Source organism: Nycticebus coucang, chromosome 6, assembly GCF_027406575.1.
Source record: "Nycticebus coucang isolate mNycCou1 chromosome 6, mNycCou1.pri, whole genome shotgun sequence".
NCBI lineage: Eukaryota > Metazoa > Chordata > Mammalia > Primates > Lorisidae > Nycticebus > Nycticebus coucang.
This window is the reverse complement of record NC_069785.1, coordinates 2,783,354-2,802,076: the sequence shown is the minus strand read 5'-3', so window position 1 is coordinate 2,802,076 and position 18,723 is coordinate 2,783,354. Positions and strand designations below refer to the sequence as shown.

The 18,723-nt window shown below is 40.3% G+C and overlaps 1 protein-coding gene across 1 annotated transcript in view; it reads right to left on the bottom strand.

Moving 5' to 3' along the window:
- DLGAP5 (DLG associated protein 5) overlaps window positions 1-18,723 on the bottom strand; it is a 45,568-nt gene that overhangs the window by 12,509 nt on the left and 14,336 nt on the right. The window contains exons 7-14 of the mRNA XM_053594154.1: window positions 18,278-18,502; window positions 16,631-16,911; window positions 15,458-15,585; window positions 14,954-15,080; window positions 11,095-11,180; window positions 9,968-10,128; window positions 7,296-7,388; window positions 284-503 (exon numbers count right to left, since the gene is read on the bottom strand). Of these exons, the coding sequence (XP_053450129.1) occupies window positions 284-503; window positions 7,296-7,388; window positions 9,968-10,128; window positions 11,095-11,180; window positions 14,954-15,080; window positions 15,458-15,585; window positions 16,631-16,911; window positions 18,278-18,502 (1,321 nt within the window). The remainder of the gene's footprint in view (window positions 1-283; window positions 504-7,295; window positions 7,389-9,967; window positions 10,129-11,094; window positions 11,181-14,953; window positions 15,081-15,457; window positions 15,586-16,630; window positions 16,912-18,277; window positions 18,503-18,723) is intronic.

The following is an 18,723-nucleotide window of genomic DNA, read 5'->3' as shown; positions in this document are numbered from 1 at the left end:
TCTTAAACTCTAACTGACCAGAGCCAGTGACTCTACTTGTCATGCTTGTGTCATTTCTCTGACCTCTTGGAAGCCTGTGACCCTCCTCCCGGATTGTAGGGTGGGAACGTATTCTGTGGTAAAGTAATCTGGTCATAGCCTTCCAACAGTGATGTGCACATGAGAGTGAGAAATCACAGAGAACTTACATCTCTTCATGAGAAAACTACTTCCCACCCCTTATACAAATACTCCTCCACCACCCACATACTTATATAAAGTAGTCTCTTCAAAAAAAACTAACCTGAAAATGATTTAATGGGACTTTCAACCCTGAAAAATCCAGCATCAAACACGATTTTATCAACCTCCTTTGGCATCACAGAGGCTGCAGCTTCCGCATGTTCTCCCTGCTTCATCTTCTCCCTCATTGCACTTTTTATGGCAGCCAAGCGATTTCTAGCTGCAATTCTTCCACCATCATCTTGTTTTGGTTTATTCACTAAACCTGAGATGACTTTTTTCTGCAAAGAGAAATATACAGTTATTAAAGCTATACATTACCACGTGTCAGAAGTAAAACACAAATTTAATTTGTTGGTTAAAAATATAATTCGTTTTAAAAAAGAAAAATATATAAAATATACATAAGATATTTCGCACGTCCATCATGTATTTATTAAGTCCCTAGTATATGCTAAAAATTTTAAGCTTATAAAGGAAAATGACAAAGTTCCCGCCCTCAAGAAGCCTGCGGCTTAGTGGAAGAACTAGACAGGTGTGTAAGAAGGATAAAAGTCACATTGGAGACACACTTAGAAGGCAACAGGACATCACAAGGATGACATGTAAACAACCCTCAGAGACACCAGGGAAGGCTTATGGGAAACCACACATAGGCTGAAAGCAGTCTGCAGTTAACCAGTCTTCCAGATGGGGTGAGGAAAGGGCCACCTAGAGAAAGCAGCATGCTTGCAAAGCCAGAAGTTGAAAAAAAAGCACTGAGGACTTGGCAGGAAAAGAAATAACAGCTGGTTATAAAATCTCATGCATGGAATAGCTTTAAGGAGCTACGTTTATACTGAGGACAAAGGAATAGCAGTTACTGGTGATTTTTAAGCAAGAGATTAACATTATTAAATCTGTGTTTTTGAAAGATCACTCTGGCAACAGCCTGGACAATAGACTAGGAGAGTTTCATGCCAATCAGGAAGGAAACTACTGAGTAATGCTGGGGGGAGATGAGGGTAGACTAAGGAAGAAGAGAGGAAGAAATCCAACAGGTCCAAGAGATACTTAAGTCGGACACGATAGTTCAGTAGTTAAAGCGCCAGCCCTACAAACCAGGTGCTTCCAGGTTGAACCTCACCAGGGCCTGATTAAGAAAAAAAGAGAGAGAGATACTTAACCGGTAGAACCGACAGGACTTACTGATCTGTCAGATGTGCGTGGCGTAGGAGTGGTGAGACAGAGAGCAGAAAGGACCAGAAGAGACTTTCAAGTTTCTGTCTTGAGCACCTGGAGGGATGACTACACCATTCTCTGAGACAGGAAAAAACTGGTGTGTGTAGAGATAATTTCAGTTTGAGATACGATTTTGAACATATAGAGTCATGATATATAGAATTAGAGCTAGCAGTGTGGTTTGAAATACAGATTTGGTAATCATCATGGGGTGGGAAAAATTGTACAGGAAGATGGAAGGAGATAAGTGATTTAAGATAGGAATTCTAAATATTAAAAGAGATAAATGGAAAAACTTGCAAACATGACTAATGAAGAGATAAGAGGAAAATTAGCATAATACAATTCCAAGGAAAGAGGGTAGACTGTGTTTGATACCGCAGAAGTGTTAGATTTTATACTGAAACATCTAATAATTTCAGCAATTAAGTAACTGTTCTAGAGGCACAAAGAAAGGTAAAACTGAATTGCAATGATTTAGAGAGATAAAAGAGAACCAAAATAACAAAGACAAAGTATAGAAAACTTTTTCAGAAAAGCTTGTTTGTGATGAGAACAGAGGGGTACAAATAATTAGAGGGATGTGTGCACACCACACGTTGGTTTCTTTTAATGTGAACAAAGACAAGGCATTTAAACATATCTGAGAACTGACAGGAAAAACAGAGGAACAGAAAAGGCAGGTTACATGATAGAATCAGAGATCAATGGATAAGAGGCAAGAGAGAGGAATTTCTAAGTACATAGCCAAGAAATATGGACATAAAGGATCAGCTTCGTGTGTGCCATTATCTTAACAGTAGTACATAAAATACAGTAGGGGGAGAGAGACACCTGGTGGTAACAGACAAAATTACAAGTCTTTTTTTTTATTTATTTATTTTTTTATTAAATCATAACTGTATACATTGATATGATCATGGGGCATCATACACTCGCTTCATAAACCATTTGACACATTTTTATCACAGTAGTTAACATAGCCTTTCCGGCGTTATCTCAGTTACTGTGCCAAAACATTTACATTCTACATTTACCAAGTTTCGCAAATACCCCTGTAATATGCACCACAGGTGTGATCCCACCGATCCCAACAAGTCTTTTTATGGTATAGCCATTATCTGTATCAGTGATATTAATATTTTCAAGACTAAGTACTCAATAAAAAAATACCCACAATAGGTTTAATAAAAGAGTAACAGCCTTAATTCTTTAGTATATATGAAATTAATTCAATTAAGTTAGTTACTGTCCTCACTGTCCTTGTTATGAGACTTCCATTAGTGAAATGATTATATAATAAGGTTCTTTTAATACTTCAACACCTTAAATTCCTAAAATCATATTCAAGACAGTTTTTATTTGGATTACATAACATTAAAAAACATACCAATCTAGGCTTGGCACCCATACTCAGTGGTTAGGGCACCATCCATATGTTCCAGGTCTGGCAGGTTCAAACCTGGCCCAAGCATGATAAACAACAATGACAATTACAATAAAAAAAAAAAAATAGCCTTGCATTGTGGCGAGTACCTGTAGTTCCAGCTACTTAGGGGCTGAGGCAAGAGAATCACTTAAGCCAAGGAGTTTGAGGTTGCTGTGAGCCATGACGCCATGACACTCTAGCGAGGGCAACATAGTGAGACTGTCTCAAAAAATAAATAAATAAATAGCGCGGCACCTGTGGCTCAGTGAGTAGGGTGCCAGCCCCATATATTGAGGGTGGTGGGTTCAAAGCCAACCCTGGCCAAACTGCAACAACAACAACAAAACAGCCAGGCCATGTGGCGGGCACCTGTAGTCTCATCTACCCCGGAGGCTAAAGCAAGAGAATCGCCTAAGCCCAAGAGCTGGTGGTTGCTGTGAGCTGTGATGCCACAGCATTCTACTGAGAGCAACAAAGTGAGACTCTATCTCAAAAAATAATAAATAAATAAATAAATACGGAAGCACTTGTGGCTCAAAGGAGGAGGGCGCTGGCCCCATATGCTGCAGGTGGGGGGCTCAGACCCAGCCCTCACCAAAACTGCAAAAAATAAATAAACAAAATACCAATCTAGATGACCTGAGTTTATGACCACAAGTGTTTTGCTAAAAATCAAAAAGTGACAATGTTTGTTTTCAGAAGTTCATCTAAACCAAAAACTTTTGATTTCAAAATATTACTAGATAATTGACATAATAGGGCCGGGTGCAGTGGCTCACACCTGTCGTCCTACCACTCTGGGAAGCCAAGACACTGGACTGCCTGAGTTCACAGGTTCAAGACCAGCCTCAGCTAGAACAAGACCCCATCTCTAAAAATAACCAGGCATTGTGGCAGGCACCTGTAGTCCCAGCTACTCAGGAGGCTGAGACAAGAGGATCACTGGAGCCCAAGAGTTTGAGATTCCTGTAAGCTATGACACCACAGCACTCTACCAAGGAGGACAAAGTAAGACTCTGTCTCAAAAAAAATAAATAAATAAAATAATAGAAAAAAAAATTCTAGAAATAGATAAGAATGCAGTCTATCATTAATAACAAAGCAAACTTTATAGGAAAAAATAGGAAATTTTACAATAAAATTTTACTATATAGGAAAAAAGACAGGTATTCTATTTTTTTATCTTTTTTTTTTTTTTTTTTGTAGAGACAGAATCTCTTTATTGCCCTCGGTAGAATGCCGTGACATCACACAGCTCACAGCAACCTCCAATTCCTGGGCCTAGGCGATTCTCCTGCCTCAGCCTCCCGAGTAGCTGGGACTACAGGCGCCCACCATAACACCCAGATACTTTTTTTGTTGTGGTTTGGCCGGGGCCGGGTTTGGGTTTGAACCCACCACTCTCAGTATATGGAGCGGGTGCCCTACCCACAAAGCCACAGGTGTCACCTTGTTTTTTGGGGGGTTTTTTTGTTGTTGTTGGGGAATCATCGATGGTACAATGAGCCAGGTTATACTGCCTGCATTTGTTGGTGAAGTCCCTCTATTAACAGTGTCCCACCCCTAAGAGTTATGTAATGCACTGTGGCCGCCAATCCCCTCCCTCCTTCCCTCTCTCCCTTTCCCCTTTTCCCCAACAATTGTCCTCATATCAGAATTGAATATATTGGATTCTTGCTTCTCCATTATTGTGATGCTTTACTAAGAAGAATGTATTTCAACTCCATCCAAATTAATACAAAAGCTGGAAAGACACCATCCTTTTGGTGGCTGTATGGTATTCCATGATATACATATACCACAGCTTGTTAATCCATTTCTGGATTGGTGGGCATTTAGGTTGTTTCTACAATTTGGCAATTGTAAATTAAGCTGCAATAAACAGTCTAGTGCAAATTGCATTTTATGGTAAAATGATTTTTTTTCTTCTGGGTAGATGCCTAGTAATGGGATTGCAGGATCAAATGGGAGGTCTAGTTTGAGTTCTCTGAGGATTCTCCATACTTCCTTCCAAAAAGGTTGTACTAGTTTGCAGTCCCACCAGCAGTGTACAAGCATTCCCTTCTCTCCACAACCATGCCAGTATCTGCAGCTTTGAGACTTTGTGATGTGGGTCATTTTCACTGGGGTTAGGTGATATCTTAGGGTGGTTTTGATTGCATTTCTCTGATAATTGGGGAGAATGAGCATTTTTTTCATATGTTTGTTAGCCATTCGTCTGTCTTCTTTAGAGAAGGTTCTATTCATCCCACTTGCCCATTGATATAAGGGATTGTTTTTTTGGTGTTGCTTGAGTTCTTTGTAGATTCTAGTTATCACGCTTTTGTGTGATTCATAATATGCAAATATCTTTTCCCATTCTGATGGTTGTCTATGTATTTTGGTTGTTGTCTCCTTAGCTGTACAGAAGCTTTTCAGTTTAAGTCCCATTTGTTTATTTTTGTTGTTGTGCAATTGCCACAGAAGTCCTCTTCATAAACTCTTACCCCAGGCTGATGCCTTCAAGTGTCTTCCCCTTACTTTGAGAGTTTTTATTGATTTGTGCCTTAGATTTAGATCTTTTATCCATCTTGAATCAATTTTAGTGAGTGGAGAAAGGTGTGGGTCCAGTTTCAGTCTTTTCCATGTGGTTATCCATTTCTCCCAGCACCATTTATTGAATAGAGATTCTTTCCCCCAGTGAATGTTCTTGTTTGGTTTATCAAAGATTAGGTGGCTGTAAGATTTTCATTTCATCTGATGGTGTTCTATTCGATTCCAGATGTCTATGTCTCTATTTCTGTGCCAATACCGTGCTGTTGTGATCACTATGGCCTTGTAGCACAACCTAAAATCTGGTAGGCTGATGCCTCCGGCCTTGTTTTTATTACTAAGAACTGCCTTAGCTATATGGGTTTTTTTTTCTGGTTCCAAGGAGAGGTATCTAAAGAATCATTATTCCTCTTTTCTATTTAAAAAATTCTCATTCTTGGGTGGCACTTGTGGCTCAGTGAGTTGGGTGCCAGCCCCATATACCAAGGGTGGCGGGTTCAACCCAGCCCAGGCCAAACAGCAACAAAAAATAGCCAGGCATTGTGGCGGGTGCCTGTAGTCCCAGCTACTCGGGAGGCTGAGGCAAGAGAATCACTTAAGCCCAAGAGCTGGAGTTTGCTGTGAGCTGTGACATCACATCACTCTACTGAGGGTGCAGAGTGAGACTCTATCTCTTAAAAAAAAAAAAAAATTCTCATTCTGAAATCTACCACCCAAAAAATCATACAAGGCAGAGAGGGTATAATCTACTGGTTATGAACATGGATTCTGGAATGAGAAAGTCTAGCCTGAAACCCAGCTCCACCTTAGATAAGTGAATTAATTCTGGGCCTCAGATGCCTCAACCACAAAACAGGGATAAGAGCATACATCTCACAGGACTGTGGTAACGGGTGAATGAGTTAATATATGTAAAGTAAATGGATTATTTGGTACATATCAAGCATCATATAAATGAAAATGTAGGTACACTTTAAAGAAAAATAAAACTAGGGCGGCGCCTGTGGCTCAAGCAGTAGGGCGCCGGTCCCATATGCCAGAGGTGGCAGGTTCAAACCCCGCCCCAGCCAAAAAAAAAGAAAAAGAAAACCAACATTCATGTACTCTCTATGTGGTAGAGACCTCAGTCTCTACTAAAAATAGAAAAAGTGAGGCAAGAAGATTGCTTGAGTCCAAGAGTTGGAGGTTGCCATGAGCCTAGGGCGATGACTTGAGACTGTCTCCAAAAAAGAAAAGAAAAGAAAAAGAAACAAAAATCATTAATAGTAGAAGAATCTGGCTCGATGCCTTTAGCTCAAGCAGCTAAGGCACCAGCCACATACATCAGAGCTGGCAGGTTTAAATCCAGCCCGGGCCTGCCAAAGAACAATGATGACTATAACCAAAAATAGCCGAGCGTTGTGGCAGGTGCCTATAGTCCCAGCTGCTTGGGAGGCTAAGGCAAGAGAATCACTTAATCCAGGAGATAGAGGTTCCTCTGAGCTGTGATGCCACAGCACCACCCAGGGCAACAGCTTGAGGCTCTGTCTCAAAAAAAAAAAAAAAAAAACAGTAGAAGAATCTATATTGAAAATTTGTTATTTTTTTTGTTTGTTTGTTTTTGAGACAGTCTCACTTCGTCACCCTCACTAGAATGCGGTAGCGTCCTAGCTCACAGCAACCCCAAACTCTTGGGCTTAAGCAGTTCTCTTGCCTCAGCCTCCTGAGTAGCTGGGACTACAGATGCCCACCACAACACCTGGCTATTTTTAGAGACAAGGTCTTGCTCTTGCTCATGCTAGTCTCAAACTCCTGAGCTCAGGCAATCCACACGCCTCGGCCTCCCAGAGTACATGAGCCACTGCGCCCAGCCTTTATATTGAAAATTTTAATATAAACCCCACAAACTTACCCGGAAGACTTTTTTGCTTGCATTACTATTGTTTTGCCACCCAGACTCTTCAAGTCTGGTCAAATTGTTGAATTTTTGGTTTACATCTTCTATCTGTTAGTAAATAAAGCACAGTTTTAACCTATTAATGCTAATCATACTAGTTACAAACTGTAGCTTCAAAAAAATTGAGAATGGTTGACTCTGAACTTGTAAGTTACTAAAGTTAGACTCAATTATTCTCAAATTAATGTTCAAATCAAGATTTTTTTTACAGTAAAATTGTTACTTTTGGTAACAATTCACACAGCAATTAGCACGTTACAAGAATCACAAGGGCAACAAACTACTGGTATGCACAGTACCACAGACAGATTGCTACACTGTCATGTTTCCTGAAGGAAGTCAGACTTGAGACTCTGGTGGTATAATTGCCTGTACTCAGAGGTCAGTAATGGTGAGGCCAATCTCTGGTGATTCAATCAGAGCGCCAACTGCCAATGTGGAGGGGTGCAGAAAAGAGCAGCTAGGGGACTTCCACAGGGCAGTGCCCCAAACCTGGAATGGAGTCTTGGGTCAGTGGTGTCCTCATTTATTAAAACTCACTAAGGCTTAAGAGGATGCATTTTCTCACATGTAAATTTTACCTTAATTTAAAAAAATGCTGGCTCAGCGCCTATAACTCAGTGGCTAGGGCGCCGGCCACATACACAGGGCTGGTGGGTTCAAACCCAGCCCAAGCCTGAAAACAACAATAACAACTACAACAAAAAAATAGCCAGGTGTTGTGGCAGGCACCTATAGTCCCAGCTACTTGGGAAGCTGAGGCAAGAGAATCTCTTAAGCCCAAGAGTCTGAGGTTGCTGTGAGCTGTGATGCCACAGCACTCTACCAAAGGTGACATAGTGAGACTCTGTCTCAAAAAAAAAAAAATGCTGGTGGCAAATATGCCCACAGAGTTGTCAAAGGTTAATTTGGTATGGTGAGAACGTGTATAATTTTGGGGGTTTTTTTTTGAGACAGAGTGTCACTATGTCGCCCTTGGTAGAGTGCTATGGCATCACAGCTCACAGCAACCTCAGACTCTTGGGCTTAAAGAGATTCTCTTGCTTCAGCCTCTCGAATAGCTGGGACTATAGGAGCCTGCCACAGTGCCCAGCTATTTTTTATTGCAGTTGTTATTGTTGTTTAGCTGGCCCAGGCCGGGTTCAAACCTACCAGCCTTGGTGTATGTGGCTGGCACCATAACCACTGTGCTGTGGGTACCAAGCTGTGGATACTTTATTTTTATGGATTCTGACTTTAAAAAAAAAAGAAAAAAGAAAGGGGAAGGAGTCTTCCTCCTACCATGTGATTGACCCTGGCATGAATGTCCTGGCAGGCTAGAGGCCATGGCATCACAGCTTACAACAACCTCAAATTCTTGGGCTCAAGGCGCTCAGGCACCTGCCACATCTGTTCATCTTGAAATATTTTATATGCCTATTTCTAAAATAAACTCAACAAGTTAGAATATGTCATCGCCCCATACCTTCACTGACTCTCACAGTGATCTCCTTTATCATAGTACTTTATACATCAGATTAGAGTTGTATGTTGTGTCTCAGTCACTAACCCCTCTAGAACTGGAAATGTACCTATTATCAATCCTAATACAAGCAGCACACAATAGGGACTCAATAACAGAGGCTGAATCGAAGTACCATAGACTAGATTGATCCATTTCTCACATGAAGAATTACTAAAGATTATTCAAGAGCCAAATATAATCCCAATTAGCAACCCATATAGAAATTATCCTGACAACACAGGGCAGAACAAGACATCATAAAATTTAAATAGCATATACAGTATTTTTTTTTTTTTTTGAGACAGAGTCTCACTTTGTTGCCCCTGCTAGGGTGCTATGAGGTCACAGCTCACAGCAACCTCAGACTCTTGGGCTCAAACAATTCTCTTGCCTAAACCTCCAGAGTAGCTGGCACTACAAGCGCCCACCACAATGCCTGGCTTTTTTTTTTTTTGAGACAGAGTCTCATTATGTCGCCCTCGGTAGAGTGCCGTGGCGTCACAGCTCACAGCAACCTCAAACTCTTGGGCTTAAGCAATTGTCTTGCCTCACCCTCCCAAGTAGCTGAAACTACAGGTACCCACTTTTTTTTTTCTTCAGAGTCTCGAGTTGTCACCCTGGGTAGAGTACTGTGGCGCAACCTTCAACTCTTAGGCTTAAGTGATCCTCTTGCCTCAGTTTTTTTATTTTTAGTAGAGATAGGGTCTTGCTTTTTGCTCAGGCTTGTCTCGAACTCTTGAGCTCAAGCAATCCACCTAACCTTGGCCTCCCAGAGTGCTGGGATTACAGGCGTGAGCCAGTGAGCCCAGCCCTATGTATATAGTTTATAAAGGTGCTTTCTAGCCAAGTGTGGTGGCATGCACCTACCTGTCTCAGCTTCTAGGGAGGTTGAGGTGGAAGGATTCCTTAAGCCCCAGAGTTCAAGGCTGAACTAAGCTATGATTACAACACTGCACTCCAGCCTGGTGACAGAGCAAGACACTCTCTCTTTTAAAAAATAAGTAAAAGGCTTTCTAATATCTTAAGTAGTACTAAGGAACTACTGTTACCTTATTTTACTACTGTTACTGTTTTCAGAAAGAACAAGAAAAAGAAAACACATTTGAAACACTTAACCACATACCTGGAAACTAATCATATCCCAGAACCCGTCCAGATCTGTGCAGGTAGTCTCCTTTTCACCTCGTTTGTATTCACAATCATTCACTAGTCCTTCAAATTGTTTGAACCTTTCCTTCATAAGGAGTCTTGTTTGACCAACTGCTGTGCGAATAAGATCTTTAGCTAAAGGAAATGAGGTTTTGTAAAGTTAAAGGATAAAATGGGACCTTTGTTGGAAGCCAGGCAACTGGTAAGACCTTACCCCAAATATCCTCACAGAATCAAATTCTTCAGGCAAAACAAAAAATACCTATCACAAAATTTTGCCATACAAACACAGAGTGTCAAGACTTGCTTCAACTTCTGCTCTAACTTTGCAATGTTCACTCTCTTTATTGCTGTGTAAACAGTATCCTACTTTTCCTCAAACAACTCGATGCACTAAGTATCTGAGAACTTCAGACTAACAGCACAAAAATAATTTTTTTTAAATAGCTTTCCCAAATAAGATCAAGGAACTTTTCAGAAAAATCTTTTACATACCAATTTATTTTCATTCAGAAAATATTTTTGTATAAATATTTTGTATAAATAATATAAATAGGATAGTGACATCATCCATAAAGTCACATAAAAAAGCTAATAATAAACAAATGTCTAAGACAAAGGAATAACAGTCAGTATTCTTTTTTTTTTTTTTTTGAGACAGAGTCTCACTTTGTTGCCATTGGTAGAGTGCCATGGTGTCACAGTCACAGCAACCTCAAACTCTTGGGCTTTAGGAGATTCTCTTGCCTCAGCCTCCCCAGTAGCTGGGACCACAGGCACCTGCCACAATGCCTGGCTATTTTTTGTTGCAGTTTGGCTGGTTTCAGGTTTGAATCCGCCACCTTCGGTATATGGGGCTGGCACCCTACCCACTGGGCCATAGGTGCCACCCAACAGTCAGTATTCTAACTATAATTCTTTACCCCACATACAATTTCAGGACAGAGATGTTAGGGAACATATGTTGAGATAAGAAAAATTCTTGCTATTTTGAGTAGTAATGAAACTATAAAGTTGGACAACAGTAGATTATGTTTCAGATAAATATAGCCGTATTAGAAGAAATTAAGGTAAGGCATCAGTTGAAAACTGTTTCCTCACCATCATCTGGAATGTCCAATTCCAGCTTCTTCTCCCACTGAAGGCAACTTGATGTTAATTTCTCAGTTTCTGACTGGAGGATATTTCTAAAATTATGACATACATTTTAGTTTTATAAGTATTTCTCACACTGGTATCTAAGTACTAACTTTATGACCCCATGATACATGATATTAGGAAGTTATAAAAGGTAGGCACAATACTAATTTGATGTTTCATTGTTTTAGGAGCTGTGATATATTAACACCCATGAATACATGGGGATAAAGTACCATGTGTACACCCATCCCATAACACCTAAAACTTACGTGGACAGACGATACTAAGAACCCACATTTCCAGTTTGTGTTGTTCTCACTTTTTAGAGGCTGATAAGAATCAGACATTACTCAGTGTGTCTGAATGAAAGAATCTGCCATTACTTTCATTACCCATGAAAGTAAGGCCAACCTACTGTCAAGAGTTAAAGTAAAGCTAAAGACTATTATGGCTAGTCTGGGATTATAGCAAGAGTCTCACAGATTCTAATTATTAGGCTTTGCTTGACGAAGCCCTGTAAAACTATTTGCTTTTGAAAAAGAAAATTGCTTTTGATAAAGTTTCTTTTTGCTTGTCCAGTAACTCACTCTTGCTCATGGTGGTCTTGAACTCCTGAGCTCAAGCAATCTACCCACCTCAGGTGAGCCACAGCGCCTGGCCTGCCCTACTGTTCTCTATAGCAGCTGTGCCATTTTTATCTTCTCACACCAATAGTACGTGAGGCTGTCCACAAAGTATCTAGCCATCTATGTCTCTATTTTTCATATCATATGGCTAGATACTTTTTGGACAGCCCTTATACACAGGTTCCAACTTTCTGCATACTAGGATGATTTTCTATAAAAACAAACTTTCCTTAGGTCTAGATTTTCTAAACTTGGCCTTATATATCTTGTTGGTTTTTTGTTTTGTTTTTTTAAGACAGAGTCTCACTAAGTCTCTGTCAGTAGAGTGCTGTTGCATCACAGCTCACAGCAACCTCACACTCTTGGGCTTAAGCGATTCTCTTGCTTTAGCCTCCCAAGTAGCTGGGATTACAGGCACCCACCACAATGCCAGCTATTTTGTTGTTGTTATAGTTGTCGTCATTGTTCAGCAGGCCCAGGCTGAACTTGAACCCGCCAGCCCCAGTGCATGTGGCCAGCACCCTAGCCACTGAGCTACAGGAACCAAGCCTTGTGGGACTTTTATCCTATAAAACAATTTTTAGTAGAGACAGGGTCTCGCTTTTGCTCAGTCTGGTCTCAAACTCGTAAGCTCAAACAATCCACCCACCTCGGCCTCTCAGAGTGCTAGGATTACAGGCATGAGCGCGACCACACCAGCCAAAAAACAATTTTTTTAATTAGCTGTGTGTCATGAGTACAGGCTGTGAGGCAGCAAGGCCCCCACAGGCTGGGAGATGGTTAGGGAACGATACCCCTCTGCTTCAACTCCTAGAACAACAACGTTCTTTTCCCCTCTGCCAGAAGTCATGTAACCCCTGCAGCACACTTTCTCTTTTACCTTTTGCCGGAAAGCACATAGCTTTTCCTCCCAAAAGTTAATCTTTATTTACCCCATGTGCTAGAATCATGTCACAAAAAGAAAACTGCCTTTGATAAAGTTTCTTTTTGCTTATCCAGTAACTGCCCCTTTTTTCTATCTGAAATATTCCTTTGCCTAATTTTCTTCTGGTAAGCAACTTTGTTAAGATAAGTGACCTTATTTAGATACTATATAATAAAGCTGTTTCCACAGATCGATGCTGGCTGCAGTCTCAGCATCTCCAGTCCTCCTCGTCCCATCCTTGTCTCCTATGTGTTTTATTTCCATAGGAGCGATGGTCACGCCAATAATCCTAGCACTTTGGGAGGCCAGGAGTTTGAGACCAGCATGAGTAGAGTGACACTCCTGTCTCTATTAAAACTAGAAAAATTAGGCTTGGCACCCACAGCTCAGTGGTTAGGGCGCCAGCCACATGCACCAGGGCTGGGGGGTTTGAACCCAGCCAAGGCCTGCTAAACGACAATGACAACAATAACAAAAAAATAGCCGGGAGTTGTGGTGGACGCCTGTAGTCCCAGCTACTTGGGAAGCTGAGGCAAGAGAATCAATTAAGCCCAGGTGTTTGAGGTTGCTGTGAACTGTGATGCCACAGCAGTCAAAAAAAAAAAAATAGAAAAATTAGCTAGGCATTGTGGTGGGCACCTATAGTCCCAGCAAACTGGGAGTCTGAGGCAGGTGAAACATCTGAAACTAAGAGTTGGAGGTTCAGTGAGGTATGATGACATCACTGAACTCTAGCCCCTCAAGTCTGAGCAAGACCTTATCCCACTCACAAAAAGAAAAAAAGAAGTGAAGGCCAGGGGTGATGGCTCACACCTGCAATCCTGACACTGGGAGTCGAGGCAGGTGGATTGAAAAACAGTGAAAAAAAAAGTGAAAATCGCCTAAAATCTGTTTCTCCTTACCACATCTACAATATTAAAGCTAAAAATACTCACATACACGTGTACTTTTTTCTTTTTTTTTTTAGACAGAGTTTCACTTTGTACCTCTGGGTAGAGTGCTGTGATGTCATAGCTCACAACAACCTCAAACTCTTGGGCTCAAGCGATTCACTTGCCTCAGCCTCCCAAGTGGCTGGGATTACAGGTGCCCGCAAAACGTCTGGCTATTTTTTATAGACAGAGTCTGGCTCTGGCTCAGGCTGTTCTTGAACTCATGAGCTCAGGCAATCCACATACCTCAACCTCCCAGAGTGCCAGGATTACAGCTGTGAGCCACTGGGCTAAAAATATTTTAATTTTGGGTAGGTGTGGTGGCTTACACCTACAATCCCACCACTTGGGGAGGCAGGGGCGGGAGAATCATTTGAGCCCAAGAGTTCCAGACCAGCCTGCACAAAAGCCAGATCCTGTGTGTATAAAAATTTTTTAAATTAGCAGGGTGTGGTATTGCACACCTGTAATCCCAGCTACTTGGGAAGCTGAGATGAGAGGGTCATCTGAGCCCAGGAGTTCAAGATTGCAGTGAGCTATGATTGTGCCACTACATGGGCGATAGAGCAAGACCCCTAATTTTGAATTTTGGTTTTTTGGTTTTTTTTTGAGACAGAGTCTTACTTTGTCGCCCTCTGTAGAGTGCTGTAATGTCACAACTCACAGCAACCTCAGACTCTTGGGTTTAAGAAATTCTCTTGCCGCCCACCAACCCAGGAATGGATTAACAAGCTGTGGTATATGTATACCATGGAATACTATTCAGCCATTAAAAAAAATGGAGACTTTACATCCTTTGTATTAACCTGGATGGATGTGGAAGACATTATTCTTAGTAAAGCATCACAAGAATGGAGAAGCATGAATCCTATGTACTCAATTTTGATTTGAGGACAATTATGACAATTAAGGTTATGAGGGGGGAGCAGAAAGGGGGAAGGAGGGTGGGGGGTGGGGCCTTGGTGTGTGTCACACTTTATGGGGGCAAGACATGATTGCAAGAGGGACTTTACCTAACAATTGCAATCAGTGTAACCTGGCTTATTGTACCCTCAATGAATCCCCAACAATTAAAAAAAAAAAAAAGTAAAAAAAAAAAAGAAATTCTCTTGCCTCAGCCTTCCAAGTAGCTGGGACCACCGGTGCCCACCACAACACCCAGCTATTTTTTGTTGTAATTGTCGTTGTTTAGCAGGCCTGGGCCAGATTCGAAGCCGCCAGCCCTGGTGTATGTGGCTGGCGCCCTACCCACTGAGCTATGGGCACTGCCCTGAATTTTGGTTTTAAATGTCTAGACATGGATATAAAATTCTTATACTAGAAACAAACAGACAAACCTGAAATATGGCACATCATGTTGCAGTTGAGCTATCTGTCCTTCCTTCATTTCAAGTGATGGGACCTCTGTTCTTGGAAGGCCATTTGATTTTTTAGTAGTAGCTTTGTTATAATTTAAGACCTGTTCTGTAAATCAAAAAGAAAATTACATATAAATTGCAAAGCAGCAGTTCCCAAAATTATACCCTCCACAAAAACACATGGTTAATTTAACATCCTTCAATTTTTCCAATGTTGAATTTTAAAATTTTATTTCTGCCTCAATTATTTCACTCACGTTTCCTCTAAACGAGCTCTCAACATTTTTAATTTCTTCCAATTCACATTTATTTCCCTCTCTTCTTCACCCGGACTCTTCATTCCAGCTCTATTGTTACCCAGGCTTTCTCATCTTCTCCAGCCCTTAGGTCACATCCCCCAACTATATAGCAAAAAATGATCTAAACAAATCTGGGAAATATTAATGTAGAGATGTAAGTAAAAATTTGATTGAAATACTCTACCTTCATTCCAAACTGTTAGAGAACCCAAAGGATGTTGTAATTTATTTGAATCTTGCTGTACTATCTCGGTAGCCGACATTTTACATTTTAGTGCCAAAATGTCTTTTGTTGCTTCTTGAGTCTTATCACTAAAAACAATAGCAAAAATACACTTCATGAAACATGAACTCATCTATCTGATTGAGGGGTTTCAACATTGTACTGCTTTTTATTAAACAAGGATAAAATAAAAACATTTCGATTTAAAAATATATTTATTTGGCTCAGCGCCTATAACTCAGCAGCTAGGGTGCCGGCCACATACACCAAGGCTGGTGGGTTTGAATCCGGCCTAGGCCTGCCAAAACAACGACAACTACAGCAAAAAAATAGCCGGAAATTGTGGCGGGCACCTGTAGTCCCAGCTACTTGGGAGGCTGAAGCAAGAGAATCACTTAAGCCCTAGAGTTTGAGGTTGCTGTGAGCTATGACACCATGGCACTCTACTGAGGGTGACATAGTGAGACTCTGTCTCAAAAAAAAAAAAAAAAAAAAGTCTATTTAATTATTTATTTATTTATTCCCAGGTGAAAAAACTGAAGCACCTGTAGTGTGAATGTCCATCTTTACTAACTATAATGAGAATCCAAGAGTTTGAAATGGTAAATGGTATAGAACCACTTAACGGTCTAGGATGCTGCTGAGCAGCTTCTTTTTTTTTGAGACAGATTCTCACTTTATCTCCCTGGGTAGAGTGTTGTGGCGTCACATCTCACAGCAACCTCAAGCTCTTGGGCTCAAGCAATTCTCTTGCCTAAGCCTCCCTAGTAGCTGGGACTACAGGCACCCGCCACAAGGCCTGGCTATTTTTTGTTGCAGTTGTCATTGTTGGTTAGCTGGCCGAGGGCAGGTTCAAACCTGCCAACTTCGGGGTATGTGGCTGGTGCCATAACCACTGTGATACAGGCACCGAGCCAAAAACCCACAAACTGTAAGCAAAAAAATAATGCATAGGAAATATCAAAAATATTATTATAGCCTTCTGAAGAGTTTTTTTAAAAAAGAACAAATTTTCATGATTTTTAATTAAAATAGTTCACTAACAACTCTTAGAAAGCCCAGGCCAAACCTACTGTAAGAAAGGCATTTGTTAGCCATTTTAGCAAGGGACTATTGTTAAGATTATATTCTTACTCTTCTGTTTTCCAAGGGGTCCAGGTGTAACTGGGTGTCAAGAAAGCATCAGCACTTCTCGGAGTCATGGGTGTGACTTGATAGGTCTTCAGACCTTCCAGGGGCTGAAACATAAAATCCTTTGGCGCAAAGGAATTCTTCCCTTTTATTTTTACAGTATTTGTCTTGGGTGAGTTTTCCATTTTTAATGAGACTCCATCTGGATCTAATACATTTGTAGTACTTTTAATAGTTTGTGAATCCAACATATTTCCTTCATGATCAACTTTATGAGAAATATCCTAGGATGCAAGTAAACAGAATAAGAATTTCTCTCGTCTATGGATACATTCAACCAATTTTTATAGGCCTGAGAAGGTGATATTTGAAATTTATATCCCCAGTACATAATTTGAGAGACAAAACACATAAATCAAGTGCATAGTAGAATCAGAAGACCAGCTATTGCTATGATCTGGGAACAGTGTACCAATTCTTATTAAAAGACTAAATACCCCTTAGGCATCACAATAAATTAAAATATATGAAAAATAAAATCAACAAAGATATTACCCTTTTACTTAAATTGTATTGATAATTACAATGGTTTGAAAATCAGAAATCTAACATTTATTCAATGACTGCTATTGTTAAGAACCAAATCCTTTGGTTAAATAACCATAGATTATTAGGAACCACATTGCAAAAGCAATATTTTTATATGACATACAAAGATTAATCACATAAAATACAAAGCAGATATTTTTCAATTTAATTGTCACATGGATTTTAAACATAATTATTGTAGTCTCAAAGTATCTGATTTTTAATGAGATATGAACTCAGACCAGGGCATTTCAACCCAGACAAGTGTTTGGGTGGTAACTCTGTTCCTGAGGCCAGCAAGACAGTGAAAATAAAAACTAGTGATAATCCTTATTATTTCCTAAGGCAAAAATAATCTTAAGGGAGGAGCGATGTGGCCCACCTGCTTTATCAGTGCAGATTCACCTTACGTTGTCTGCCTTGAAGGATCTGTGTTTGATTTTTAGTAAAAATCTAGTCAGGTTACTTAATCTTTGGCATAACTTTTTCCTTTTATTAAGGTTAAGGAATTATACCATGGGTTATAAATCAAGGGGTTGTATCCTCAAATGATACCTCTTTTTTGAAGACCATATTAAAAACTACGCTAGAAATTTTAGTTTATTTAGTTCTTAAAACTACTCTATGGAGGTATTCCAGGTTAGCGACAGAAAAACAAATTCATAAGTTACATAACTTGCCAAGATTATGCATCCAATGGTACACAGAAACAATACTCAAATCCAGGCTGAAATGAATCTGAAGTCAATGCATTTTACCTACTAAATCCTCTCTCCTAATACCCACATAAAGGTTTACCGCAGCTGTGTTTTATTTTTCTCTACCTTCTGTTAACCAAATTATGCTTTCTTTCTCTGCCTATAAGGCTCTGAGAATAAGAGGCCTGAAAAACAGCAATAACAACAGTAAAGCCTTTTGCTGTCTTCTTACGGTTCAGAGAGGTTTTAACACACATGTAGGTTAACCTCCTGAAGCAGTTCTGTTTTGCTTAATTTCAAATTTATGAAAGTAGCAATGAGACTTTCAAAGCATCTAGAAATAAATAGATGTTTAACATCCTACCTTTTTAGGTGTTGTTTCTGTTTGGGGGATGGGTCTTCCTTTATTTAGTGCCTGTCTTGCTAGTTCATTATCTAAATAAAAAGGAAATGAGATAACCATTGTGACTAAACAGAAACACTGCATTAAAAGTACTAGGTTGAGGCTGGGTGTGATCCTAGCAGTCTGGGAGGCCAAGGTAGGAAGACTGCTTGAGCCTAGGAGTTCAAGACTAACCTGAGCAACATAGCAAAACTCTGTCTCTGCAAAAAAATAGAAAACTTAGCTGGGTGTGGTAGCACACACCTGTAGTCCCAGATACTGGGGAGGCTGAAGCAAGAGAGAAGATCACTTGAGCCTAGGACTCTGAGGCTACAGTGAGCTATGATTGTGTCCACCCTGGACAACAATGAGAAACTGTCTCAAAAAAATAAAATAAAAAATAAAAGTACTAGGTAATTCAGGATAGG